The sequence below is a fragment of the Zootermopsis nevadensis genome, unplaced genomic scaffold (genome assembly GCF_977971745.1).
Source record: "Zootermopsis nevadensis isolate Lab colony 2312 unplaced genomic scaffold, Znev_1.0 Znev_ptg000029l, whole genome shotgun sequence".
In the NCBI taxonomy this organism is placed as follows: Eukaryota; Metazoa; Arthropoda; class Insecta; order Blattodea; family Termopsidae; genus Zootermopsis; species Zootermopsis nevadensis.
This window is the reverse complement of record NW_028259161.1, coordinates 12763051-12777153: the sequence shown is the minus strand read 5'-3', so window position 1 is coordinate 12777153 and position 14103 is coordinate 12763051. Positions and strand designations below refer to the sequence as shown.

Sequence of the window (14103 nt, the reverse complement as noted above, 5' to 3'; positions counted from 1 at the left end):
CAGCAGGACTTTGGAGTTGAATTGTGAGAGGGTTATAGTTTTCGATAAACCTTAAAGAACTGAAAAGGAATCAGCTTGAGGCCTATTTAAGATTACTGTCCCAGCATTCACATGTAAAATCTCTTTCAGGAAAGTCTAACCCGGTCGAGATTCGAACTTATGTACACAGGTAAAAAGCCTTTTTCGGTTCATGAAATGCTACAAGGAGTTCATGAGAAAGAACTACAACGTAAAATAGTGAAGCCATAAGCAGGAGGACCTATTGTATTTAAGTAGGAATTATAAAAAAAAAAAAATTGGGATGGAAAATTTTCTGATTTTTAGAAGGATTTCGTGCGAGGATAAAGTTGGTAAAAAATACTGTCTAAGAAGAAAACTTCTGAGTTGTAGCGCTGTGTAATCAGGTAGAAGTTTACTGACGTCTCAGACGTCACTCAACGCCCTGATGATGGAGGCAGCAAGGACTTATGAAACGTTGGAAAACATCTACCAGGCTACACGGCGCTACAACCCAGAAGACAGCCATCTTCATACTCTCAACTCATACTTAATATTGTCTCGCCTCAGTACTCCACCGACCTTTCTGCAGGATCTCCAGGTGTTCCCACAGGATGTCTCCCATGAACGGTGGTGCACGTGCTAGGAAAGCCTCCTTGCCCATGGCGCAGATGTCCCTCCCCTTCATGTGGAAGTGATGCATTGCTACACCCTCCAGCGAGAACTCCCTGATGGCCCAGCACAGCCACTGTGCCACGTTCGTCTCATTCCACTGCCTCGGATCTGCACACACGAAAGAGTCATCAAGGTTTCATCTCAGACTGTCTTCAAACATTCCGCCATTCTTAAATGTTCTATCACATCAGAAATACATTACGCATCCTTTTAAAAGAAACAAAACATGAACGAGGCTTAGCTAATTGTACAAGTAACTTCAGCCCTGAAGATGGAGGCAGTGTATCCCTCCGAGACGATGACATCTACTTACAAATCCACAAAGCGTTGCAACAAATGCCATATTTTAACTTTATTTCTAAGAGAGCAAGGGATTCTGGGCATAAATGTGTTAACAAATGCGTCAATGTAAACTTAGGTATCTCTTCAGTGGGCTGCAGACATGAGGAAAAGAGTGAATCCATGCAACGCTGAACGCGGTGGACACTAACAGCTAATACACCACTCTTTTTTGTTTTTAGATTTCAGTGCGATTTTTTTAACAAATGTGTGTCGAGAATGGGTTGCGTGACTACTCGATCAACCTTTGTCAGGAGGCCTGACAAACATAAAAGAGAATATATATAGGCCGTACGTGCTTCGGGCGACAGCCTAAGCCTATGTTACATTACTAGGCCCTTACGGGTGTCCGAAATAAATAAATGAAATAAAAACATCTTAATAGACTAAACCCTCAACCATTTTTAGTATCAGAATAATGTTCAAAGATACAGGGGTGCCAACTTTTAAGTGTAGACCACACTAGGTTCCCCTCGTAAACACAAAACACGGAGATAGACGATAAGGATAATATTCCTTATTATAATGTGTGTACATATTTTTGAGACCCTGTATGTTGGATTTGATGTTTTCACGGCTATAAGTACGAAGATGGCAGTCTTCAGGGTTGTTGCGCCGTGTAGTCTAGTATAAGTTTACCTAATCTTCTATCAGACAACACAGCGTAGCAACCCAGAAGGCAGCAATCTTCAATGTTACGCCTACTTCTCACTGTTCGTCATTAGTTCGTCCATGGCCTAACCTAACCTAACTGCAACATCTATGGTAACAGTCGCAAATGCAAATTGCAGCAAACTTATCAGAAATCTTACAGACTTACTCAGAAGTATTGTGCAGTACGTTTTCAGAGCATTAAATTTTATTTTGAGAATACTGTAAATTATTCGGAATCTTTTATAATAAGTCAACAAATAAGCAATGTATAAGTACAAGCTCTGCTACTCCTTAATTGAACAATTCGTCGCTAAAATTAAAAGGAATCATCATGAAATTTTACGGCGAATATATATTTATAGCGCTGGCCTTTTGAAAGACATTTTAATGTCACCTTTGTGCACTTCCAGTGGTGGGTGATTCCTGTCATATCCCTCCCTCGTTAGTGATATTAACCATCAATGACTGACTACATTTTGCTTCATTCAAAACACAGCCCTCCTTCGTGTCCACACTACTGTGGTATTTTTAATATAGACGCTGTCATTGTAGTGAGCAATGCTGTAACCATGGAAACGTTGATCAAATCGGGGGCATTAGGTGACCCGAGAGAAGGTACAATATAGGTATAAACAATACGTGTAGCCCCTGGAAACCGCAGTTACGCGGACAACAGGGGTGCCAAACACTTGATGTATTTCGGTACAAACATTTGCCAAAGCTTTCCTAAAGATCGCGTTAGACTGAAACACTGCTCAGACCAAAAATGTGTCCCGAATTTCTTGAGACAAATTCTCAGGAGGTTACAAAGGGCTCGAGGAGGATGAGAAAATAAGGATCTGGAAGGAAGGGGTGGTGACTTATTCGCCTGCAGTGACCAAGAATAATAAATTGAGATTTTAGGTTCTTAACCCGGTAAGTATGAAGATGGCTGTATTCTGGGTTGTTGCGCCGTGCGGTCTGGTGGGAGTCTGCCGACGTTTCAGAGATTCTTACTACCTCCATCATCCGGGCGACCGCAAAAGATCAACGTCGCCTTTCATTTAATGCGTTTTAAATGCCCAGCAGATACGCCTCCAGCAACGTAACGTCATAAGATGCGCGATGGTGCTCTATCATGTGCGTGTGATAATCACAGCCGTGTAGCAATAACCCGCTCAACTGTATCCGGAGAGAATGTCACAGCACACTTCGGTTTCCAAATATTCTCAGAATGTACACTGTACTTCCATTCTTATAACGTGTCAATTCTCAAAGATAACAGCTGTTACTTCTGTATGAAATATGGTTGGCCAGTTTCACAACTTTCCGCAAGAAACGACATGTCACATGACAACGCAGCTAATTCGACAACATGAGTAACATTAAGATACTCAATACATTTTTAAAGAAGACAGTGACTTTGCGGTTCGAATTATGCCATTTTAGCAGTAACATGGTTGTATTTCTTGGCCTATTTAAAGACACTGTACCAAATGCTCGCTTTATGAGGTTCCGAACGTGACAAATATTTACGAACGACCGTTTAAAAGGGATGCGAGAAGAAGGAGAAACGGAGTATTTTAAAGTACCTGACACAGACTTGGGAAAACCACGAAACGTCTTTGTCACCAAGGCTGAGCTGTTAGACACGACAGAGTGCGAAGTAGGGGATAGACATAGAAAATAATATTTTATACTGAAGACCACACAAAGACAGGGTGGAACTGATAGAAGTTTACCGTCGTTTAAGAAAGCCTGATGACGAAGGCAGCAAGGACCTCTGAAACGTTGGTAAACTTCAATCAGTTTACACGGCGCTAAAAGCTAGAAGACGGCCATTTTTGGACTCATCGCAGTGATAACCTCAAATCCTACTCAGAATAAAAGAAAAATGAACATCTTGTATGGTATAGGTATGTACACATGTTATCCCAGATAAAATCGACGTATCGCCTACGTATCATACTCGAAGAAAGTTACGTTGGAGCAGTTCGAGGTTTTTCTGCTTTGTGCAAGCCTATAAGGATCTAGAATCTTACACCAAACAGAAACGAGTAGGACTATAGTATTACATTATTTTAAAAGCATCCAAACAGCCACTAGATATGTTTATCTGCAGTATTGGCACTATTATTTTAGGAGTGTGATTATAGGGAGACCTAGGAATAGATTGAAGATCATTGTAACTTCAAAGCATTCAGTCTTTGTGGAAAAAGATTCAGCGCTCGACACTATTAGATGTTAAACAACAACGCAACCTCCAAGTGACGCACACCCCTGACGATAATTAATCGAAAGCGTTGAATGAGGTTGGGTTACAATAGGATCACCTAGCCAATCAGCATTGTGTGAAGGGGAGGCCTTGCTTTTAATTGGACGCTTCACAAAACGCATCCAATCATGGTCCAGCCGCACAATGCCGAGTATTATTTAAGTTGCAGTACGCGGATAATGACTTTGCTGCGTCACAAGTAGAATGAAACGCCATTATTAGCTTTCGCCTATACTGCCCAAAGCATTGCAGACAGACCTACTAAATATTCATGGTATGAGCGTGGGACAGTTTCTCAAGTTGCATTCATTTCTTTGTTTAATTTATTTATGGCATTCTCCTGCGTACTAGAGCTGACAGTACAATAAGTTACAATGTCAGACACGGACAGTTACCGCGATCTGTTCAATGCAACATCACGCTATCTATCCTTATTATGAAGTTACGAAATGCTTTTGGTATACTACAGGCCAGATTTAGGCCCACGGGCACCAAATCCTTAGGCCTCAATGTCTGTGATAACATAAACAAAATAATTTACGACACAGTTTACTTTAGAGAAGTGGTATTTGTCGATGAAATGGCCAATGTCGACAACAAAGTTAATTTCTGACTTCGTAATGGAAAGCCTGTCTCCCGAGTTTTCAAAACAACCCTCATACCAGAACTTAATTCCTAAATATCCTAATGGATAAACACTTCAACAGGATATGGGCAGGCAATGGTTATCTATTTTATCCCCAATTTCTTCTGGATTTATCGGCCCATTCTTAGCGTATTTAATGATACGGCCTACTTTAATAACATATAGTTCGAACAAGACACGAAAATTATTAAAAATGACAAGGAGGTACGGATTTAAAAGGAGGTGGTCCTGATCTATCTTACGTTATCCTAGAGATACCGAGAAAAACTACAAATAACCTTAATCAGAACATCTAGATATCCAAACTGGTTGGATTCTTCTGGATTGAATGAGGAAAACCACGACAAGACTGAACAGTTGGTTCACCTGCTAGAATTAGAAATGTCTAAATGTCTAATACAAGCCACACACTTCGGCTGTGCTATTCAGCTAAACTGCAGGGCATAACAGACTAGAGACTTAAGAACAAATGTGCCGTTCAACAGCAGAGACAGTTGGCAGGAATTAGCAGATACCTAGCACGTTATTGCGATTCACATTAGGTACTCCTAATACGAATCGGAGTGGCCTGTCTCATTAACTGGTAGCGTGCTATTTTGAAGACGTCCTCCGCAAAGTGCTGCTTGGAACACAATCGTGTGGGAGAACCACTTGCAACATCGCTCATCGTCATGACAGCTCTATTAAAAGCCTGTAGTCGGACGCTTGGAACTTCTTGAATCCACAAGCGAATTCTGAGGTTCACTCTTTGGGGGAATAACCAACGTAAACCAACACACAGAAATTTGCAGCTTTTGTCTTCTACAAAACGTACGGCTTCAAAACAGAAAATACAAACACAGTTACAATTTCCAAACTCCTCAACGCATTTCGACAAAGTCTGTTATCCGAAGTAGACTATACAATGGAACTTATCGGGGGAACTTCAATTTTGAGACATCGAACTACTACACCCCTGATTCAGATGGGCTCAAATCAAACTTTAACAATTAAAAATTACGTAACGCTAAATTACAATAAGTTACGTGACACTGTGAGGAGACCCCACATCCACGTACAGAACCTTCATACGACCACAAAATAAATCGAAGTTGTCCCTGGTATTTAACTAAGGATCATGTCATACATTCTTAACCTCGACGATTTTCGAGGATGGTTACCTTCACCCCTTAGAAAACAAGTCAGTCTGGATTCGAACCAAAATGGTCCAGCCGCTCGTATAGTTAGGATATTGACAGTGTTTTCCAATGTGCAGATAAGATTAAAATGCTTAAAGACCTTACTTTAAATATATAGTGAAACGTTAAAAGTATTCTTTTTGCAAAATTTGATGAGAATCAGTCGGTTACAGTTTGAAGATGACCTCTGAAACGTTGGTTAACATCGACCAGACTACACAGCGCAACAACCCAGAAGACCGAAATCTTCATACTCTGATGGCGGAGGCAGTATGACCTCTGAAACGCTGGTTAACATCGACCAGACTACACAGCGCAACAACCCAGAAGACAGAAATCTTCATACTCACCGCTGTGAGAACCTCAAGTCTTACGGTTACAGTTTGTTTGTAGGGACAAATGTTCTGTCTGTATAACGTTCGTAAAAATTAAAATGGCGCAGTACAACTTCTCAAGATTGACAGAAGCGTACATTTTTTATATATAACAGATCCCTCGCCTAAAAATGTGACAAATTATAATTATTATTTACAAGAATCAATCATTTCTATTATTTACAATAAAAATATCACTCATACACATACGTGTGACCACCATATACTTAGCTTGCGTGCATACCGTTTTTGAAATTAATGCAATGGGGAAAATTTTAAGGAAGCAGCTAACGTGTTTGCAATTAAGGTCGTTCATTCGTTTCGATATAGTAGGCCATTCAGTAGCAATTAATTCGTCCTGTACTACGTAACATCATCTTAAGAAACCAACGTCAGTCATTCGGGGTGACATCAGCGTTTTGTGTGGGTGGATGCTATTGTTAACAACAAAGGTCTCTTTCACGTGTTCGGAATTTACCGTTACAGTAAGAAATGGAAGAATTATCTCACCCGCAATGATATTACGCCACAAAGGAGACGACCATATTTTATTGTGACGTCACACGTTCAGCCTCACGACCTCCGCGATTCTACGAACCATAAAGGCGGAATGAAGATGGTGCCTTGCCTTCGAAGTTGTTATGAAATAAGTGCAGTTTCAGCAAAACTTTCCTTGACATCTTAATAGCGTTTACCACATTTCCTAAAACGCAAGCTTTGCGTTTCTAATTACCAGAGTCTGATAACATCTAAAAAAATATCTCAAATGCCAAAAAAAATGCACAATTAGCCTAGTTTTTAATCTACTGGACTTATTTAGAGCTAACTGTGGACACAATTAACAATCTGAGCTATATATAGTGTATAGGCTAAAAAATATAAAGTCAGAATATATCGCCAGATCATACCAATGAAACAACTGGAATTATTTATTTTCTGAATTAAACCTCCCTCGCCAGCGTTACCAACAGCGCTAAAAGGACAGGCGAAGAACCTACTTGAAAGTGGGCCTAATTCTTAAAGATTCCGTCGTTTATGAAATGAGTTAAAACCTGTTTCATTTAACAGACAAAACATTAAACATCATATACTGACACTTACACTTCCTTCTCAAAATACGCAAATTTCCCGTATTTTCTAAATATCTCAACATCTAAGTCTCCTTCGATGCTGTAAGTTGCCTATATTCTGTGCTGCTTAAAAGCGTCGTTCTCAAGTTTCAAATGAAGTTCAGTTTTCGACATATATGAGACGGATTTAACTGGCAATATGCAACATTGTTCATTATGTCCATAAACGAATCTTTTTACAACCTGTTATGGCTGAAGTGGACTTTTTATTAGGAAGTGTGAGTCAAGTGCTCGACGCGACCTCTGTGATGTGGGGAAAGAGAACGGCAGGCAAATGTAAACAGGGTAAAGAGTGGCGAAGGGGTAGGGTGGGGGACAAAAATGGTTCCGAACAATAATCGGTGTGTACACTTGGCGGCGGTCACAAAAAGCTGTTTACACAGCCCAAACACTCATATGAGTGTGTATACACTGAAAGCTAAGACGAGAACACACACAGAAACTGAATGAATTATGTCAACACACCAGTCACGTGACTTTTCTTATTGTCACACCAGTTTAACGTCTCTTTATTCGTTGATCTGACTGGGAGATCTCTGCTTGTTCAGAAACGAGAAACAGGTGTGATGAATGAAGTTCCTGTACGACTTTGCACTCCGCGTTCCAATTGGGGCCTTCAAAGAGACAGAGACGAACTTGCAGCAATCTGATATTAGAAAGATGAACCCATGCTCCACCTCAGGATGGTCCAACTTGTTTCATCTGTCGGGTCAAGAATAGTTTTCCCCTAGTACCTAAGAGCCAAGAAACCCCTCTTTCAACCATTTAAAAACGGTAGCCAGTTTCGTTTAATTACAGAAATGACAAATTCTCAAATACTGGGATACACTGGGATAGACCCGTTCTTCAAGTACCTGAGCACTGCGGGTCCCAACTTTTCGTTGGTTCGATCTATAGACATTTTGGTAGGACTCCTTGGACGAGGGATCGGCCCGTCGCAAGGCCTCTACCTGTACACAGGACAGCACAAACATCCATGGCTTGAGTGGGATTCGAACAATCCTCAAATACACATTTTATTAAAATGTGCACATATTATAACAGACTTACTTGCACGTGCCACAGACTCTACCCGGAAAAGTTAAATCCTTCGCAACGTCTGCGAAACTGGCGTGAAGTTTGCTGAGTCTTCAGAGGTGCTTGCTGCAGCAAAAACATTCCGAAACGTCTGTAAAGTTCTACCAGATTACACGGCGCTACAACCCAGATGTCAGTCATCTTCACACACGCCGCCGTGAGAACCTCAAATCCTACAAAATACGCCTTACTTGGAATACGTTAATTCCGCGCAAGAGCTAATGAAATGTGTCGTGTGAAATATTTTTTAGAATGAGAAAGAAATAATTATTTTTCCCTCTACCTTGACAAAGAAGTCATTTTAAATATAGCGATGACATATTTAGTTTTTGCACTGACATTTGATCTCAGTTATTACGTAATTATGTACAACTGTAATGTAACCTAAAGTAACGTAATTAGTGGAAAGTGGAACCGAGGATTCTCTAATTTCATGCCATACAAATAACACGTCACTTTCAAGATCACTCTCTCAAGTTAATTGTCTGGTTACGTCATCACAGACTGTCTGCTGCATTTATAGCTTTACGCAATTCGCGGCATATAACTACGGAGTATGCGGCATGATTGTCTTTTTACAGCAAATATAATTTGCTTTATTATAAATATAAAACATCAATGTCGAAGGTCACATGCTTCGACATATATTTCATGCCATCGTCAGACCTTATTAAAGGTAACACTTATATATATATATACTGAGAAGTGTGCCTCTTATGTGACTTATAATTTACATAAATGCCAAATACCGAAATATGATGAGAATTATATTCAAAATTATTGTTTCGAATCTGCTAATAGGCCATTTCTATGTATTTCTTTGAAAATATGTGACCTAGGCTTTATACATTTTCTTATCCGTATGCAAACTGACCTCAATTCTGATTATTAATTATGGTTATGTGCTCTTCTTTTGCGTTCATTATTCTGTAATAATAAAGGGCTTTAAGATTCCTCTAAAAGAGTTTCATATTACGACGTTTATTCTTTCATTGGATGCGCATTATGGTCGTAATCTGAAATTAAAAACAGAATAGAAAGTAAATGTATTCCACTATTATCATGTACGTTTAAGATACTGAATCTGTTAAATAAAATTTAGGTACTAAGAAATACTATTTGGAACCGGACAGTTTACGCTTACGATGTTATAGTTCAATGTTGGCCATTGCAAAGAATTCTGGCTGTGTGAAGTTCTTCTAGTTTCCTGTCCGCAAGTTATTTTGTATTGTATTGTATTATTGATGCTAAATGCAATTTTAATGTTATAGTGATTCTTCTCGTTTCCCTTCTGAAATAACTGAATATAGTCCACTTTGGTTTTGTGTTTAAGTACAGGTTAATTTTGTAGCTTTCTAACAGAACCTACTACTAACACAGCCCATGCAATATATTCGGTATCCATTTCTTCTGTGGTCAATTTATCCTTCATTTTACCACCACGCCATGAAGGTAGACAATAGAAAAGGTGTAAATAATGCACCACACATTAATCTCGGCTGTAAATGAAGAAGGTCCTACTTCACGATGAGGTCGCTTAACCCAGTGTAGCCTATTCATTTGTCAGAACACAAAGTCATTCCCAGAGCCTTCTACATATGACGATAAATAGAAAAAAAGCCTGGAAGCATTCCAGTAACCGGAAGTAACAAGTCTGAAAATTAAAACTTTATTATAATTCGCGGACTCTTTCACTGAAACTTGCAAAGACTTTTAACAGATTTTCGCCGACCTCACGGTCCCCCGGTGATAAGAGAAACAGGATGATGGCTTCAACACCGACTACAACCAGGAGACTCCGGCCCTTTTAGGGGCCCCCTACTTATAGGAGATTGCCCAAAGACTTCACTAAGGTCTAGAATGAAAGACCAGGCCAGGATCAAAGCTGTACTGTAAACACTCCGAGATGAGAGACAACCAAACCACGAGGAGAATACAAAACGCTGCCCCGCACTACCAAATTCCCACGTGACAAATTCATGTAGCTGAGAAAGAATAATAAAATAAATTTTACGACTCGTTCGGCGTTCCAAGAGGTGCATCCTAATCGCCAATCAGCATTCAGATTCACGGCCTATACAGATTTCTTGCAAATAGAATTGGCTATTTCGTGGAATAGAAGCCATTTCACTGAGTGATGGGGAGATGCAATGGAACGTACGGGTGCTTGCATCTTCAATGAATTTTAAACAAACGTGACCGACGCCACGTCTTGGAACGTTAATCTGCCTGACACAGTAAGCCTATGCCTGCAGGAACATGGCCTACCTCAGAAAGAACTTCGCCTGAGGTAAAATGGGGCAAGGCTAAAGATCTCAGTGACTAAAAATGATCGACTAGATCGGATACTGGGATGGATATATTGTCTTATTAATTGAGAATAGAGCCTAGAGCTACCGTAAATTTCAGTATTTCAAATGAAGAGTTGGAAGATCAGAGAAGAAAACAGGAAATGTAAAAATTACATGACGATAAAATTTAATGTACGTGCAATATCGTTAGGTTAATAAATGAAGTCTGCTGAGATGGCATGGGCAAATGTTTGTGGAACAGTGAGTACACTGAAGTTTCATAGCAGCAAAGAATTTCTTGAACAGTCGCAGACTCTGAAAACGTGAACATGAGTAATCACAACAAACTGCCAACTGTCATCAGAAAATCATTGCTAGGAAAATATTGTTCGTTTGCTGCGTTATTTTCCTTTTACACTGAAGAATAACGCATAAACTGCACACAGTATTTTTTATCTTTACATATCTACCATTACAAAAAGAAATTCAGCTGTGAAGACAGTGACTGGCTTTGCGACAGATGACCGGGGTTCGATTCTTACAACGGGTAATTACCATAACCAGTTGAGCTATTATCGACGTTTCCAAACAGACTTTGAACCGTTTCATTTGGAACAAACAACCTTAGTTCTACGTCATCAGACTCCCTTATAAAGGTGCAAAGTTGCTGACAGTGTTCTGCAAATCCGACAATGAATAATACATGGACCTACCACCTTCCCTTCATCCACACATGACTACTGATACTTCACGTTGCACGCCACAACAATACAGAGAAAAACGGAACAAAATTAGCTTATTTAGCTGCTAATCCTGACGGTTATGCAGCTCACATACAAATGTCGGCGCCACTCGGCAACAATGCAGCAGTTCCTATGACACGACAACAATCAACCCTGCATTCATACAGTGTCATCATGCCACCGGATGTTTCGCAATTTATGATAAAATTTACCCGGTAACTGAGTACGCTCATTGAAAGGCTGTGGAGTTTCTAACTAACTCCCAGTTGCACTCTTCTTAATCTTCTCCAGTGTATGGTTTAACCCATTGGTATTCAACCTTTTTTGTTCGCGTACCCCCAGATATAATTTCTCTTCAACTTTGTACCCCCAAAGTTGTTGGTGTATAATTCAAGTTATACATAGTATATAATCTACATCTAAAATAAATTAAATTAATTACATTACTGATTATTCAGTGTTTATCATAAAATAATTTTTTTAAAAAAAAAAATTTCACGTACCCCCTAAGATGTCTTCGCGTACCCCAGGTTGAATACCACTGGTTTAAGATGTTCCTGCTTCGTATCTTTCAAGACTTCCTCCATCTTTTGGGTCGTCCTATACCTCTTCTTCCTCAACAGTCATTGTTTAAACTGCGAGATTATTCCATTTTTTATAAATGTTCTTCCATTTCGTTCCACAGCGTTCAATTACTGGCGATTGGATTTTGCTGGCACAGGACAGGGACCGAAGGAGGACTTTGGTTAATTTGGTAATGAACTTTCGGGTTCCTCAAACCATCAAGTTAGTTATCCTACAATTATTTCCCAGAGAGGGAAAAAATATCCAGTTAAGTTTTTGATATCTTCATTCTTTAATTTCTTAATTCTAGAGGAGCCTCTAACACTGCGTTTTCATCTCCGCTGTCATGGACCGTTCGAACATTTGGATCGTCGGCTGCAATCCCTCAAAATCACGGATATTTTATCCTCAGTTTTCTCTATTGTCGCCCACGTCCTAGAAGCAGTATCAAATGTCTAACGATTTATATTTTCGAAACTAAATCTAAAACTTAACAGATCCATAAGCCTAATTTGTTAAATTTGAAGAACGAGTTAACTGTATGATATTATAATCCAAAGATTAGCACCGGTAAGATTAAAGCCTATCACAATCCTAAACCACAAGATTCTCAACCGCCGACATGAGGGTTCCTGAGACACTTGTAGATTCTGAACATCTCTTTTTTTACACTATAACCTAACCAAAACTAACCTAACCTCCCATCTCCGTCTCTGTAAGCCTATAAAATTTCCCCGTTTCTAAAAAGTTTCTCCACTAAAATTCTGGTTCCGGCTTTTTACCATTAAATCTACATGTTTGCTGAATTACAAGTTTTTATTTTATTTATCCTAACTGCCATAAAGTCACTGTATTTTATTTCCAATACGTCCCACTGAGGCCTACTTCAATGGGCTATTAAGTTTAAACATTTAGCATTTAGAAGACAGAAATCTTCATACTCACCGCTGTGAAAACCTCAAATCTTACATTTAGCATTTCGTCTTCAAATACGTGTAGCTAATTTATCATGATTCCAATACGTCGCCACTCATTGTACGAAATCCACACGAGTATTATTACAGACCTGACACTTCACTGGAGTCACCCAGTGAATACACGTATTTCAATTGTGAAGCAGTGATCAACGGGTTCATCCGCGCTACTTAGACTTCTTCAGATGGCGTACCTTTCTGATGAAATGTCGCAATATATTAAATTTATCATCTAGATAAAACACAATAAAATAATAAAAAACACGGCAAAATCTTCATGAACATTATCAGTGCTATCGTTGTCTTGGATACGTCATAATGTTGCACAAATCTTTTGTCTTATTTGTGTTTCTCTGTCGCACGCTGGCGGTACCGTTAGATGGAATCACGTCTCAGAAACACAGGGCAGAATAATTTATTTATACAAGCCAGCTGTCATACGCAAATAAATTACAGAGCACAGCTATCGTAAAAGATTATAAGATGTATGCTGTGAGTTTCAAATATAGCTTCAGATTATTCTTAAACAGATGACAAGACGACATTTTACAATTCCCAGAACCGCAACAGAACATTGTCAGTTCAAGTCTAATGTTTAATTATCACAATTGCAGGTGAACTGGTACTTCCCCAGTGTGACGAGCTACTTCTTGGAACCTGGCTAATGCTATGGCAGTTTGTGTCGGGCCTAATGATAGTAATGCATTAGTGTAAGAAGCTTTAGTTCAGTACCTGCTTTGGTAACTGTAGTTCAAAGACGTCGATGTAATGAGCGAAAAACATACACAAGAACAAATAACGTTACTATCACGACGATTTTGACGCAGTGAAAATGGATACAGTATGTTTCTCCGAAACGCTTGCATTTACCTACGAGTTCACACGGCGACAAAACGCAGAATAATAATATTTAACATGTCACAGTCGTGAAAACCTCAAATCAATTTATCACACAAAACAAATTTGTCTCAATTTACACACAACTGAGTTCAATAAACCTATGCCGTAAACATATAAACACTCACTCTGTCTCCTATTTACAATATGATCATAATAACCAATTATAATTTGAGGTAAAAATATTAAAGCATGGATATTTAATAAAATATTTACGACATAAAAAACTGCTTCCATTTTTCAAAGTTCACTAACACAAGCGCGTATTTCTGCTGCAACGAAATGGTTCAAATATGTCAATGGCCGCATC

The 14103-nt window shown here is 39.3% G+C and overlaps 1 protein-coding gene across 7 annotated transcripts in view; it reads right to left on the bottom strand.

Moving 5' to 3' along the window:
- The window catches only part of pnt (ETS transcription factor pointed), a 331267-nt gene that overhangs the window by 81599 nt on the left and 235565 nt on the right, over window positions 1-14103 (bottom strand). For all 7 annotated transcript variants that reach the window (XM_022067402.2, XM_087357922.1, XM_087357923.1 and 4 more), the window contains one exon: window positions 580-780. In XM_022067402.2, the coding sequence (XP_021923094.2) occupies window positions 580-780 (201 nt within the window). The remainder of the gene's footprint in view (window positions 1-579; window positions 781-14103) is intronic.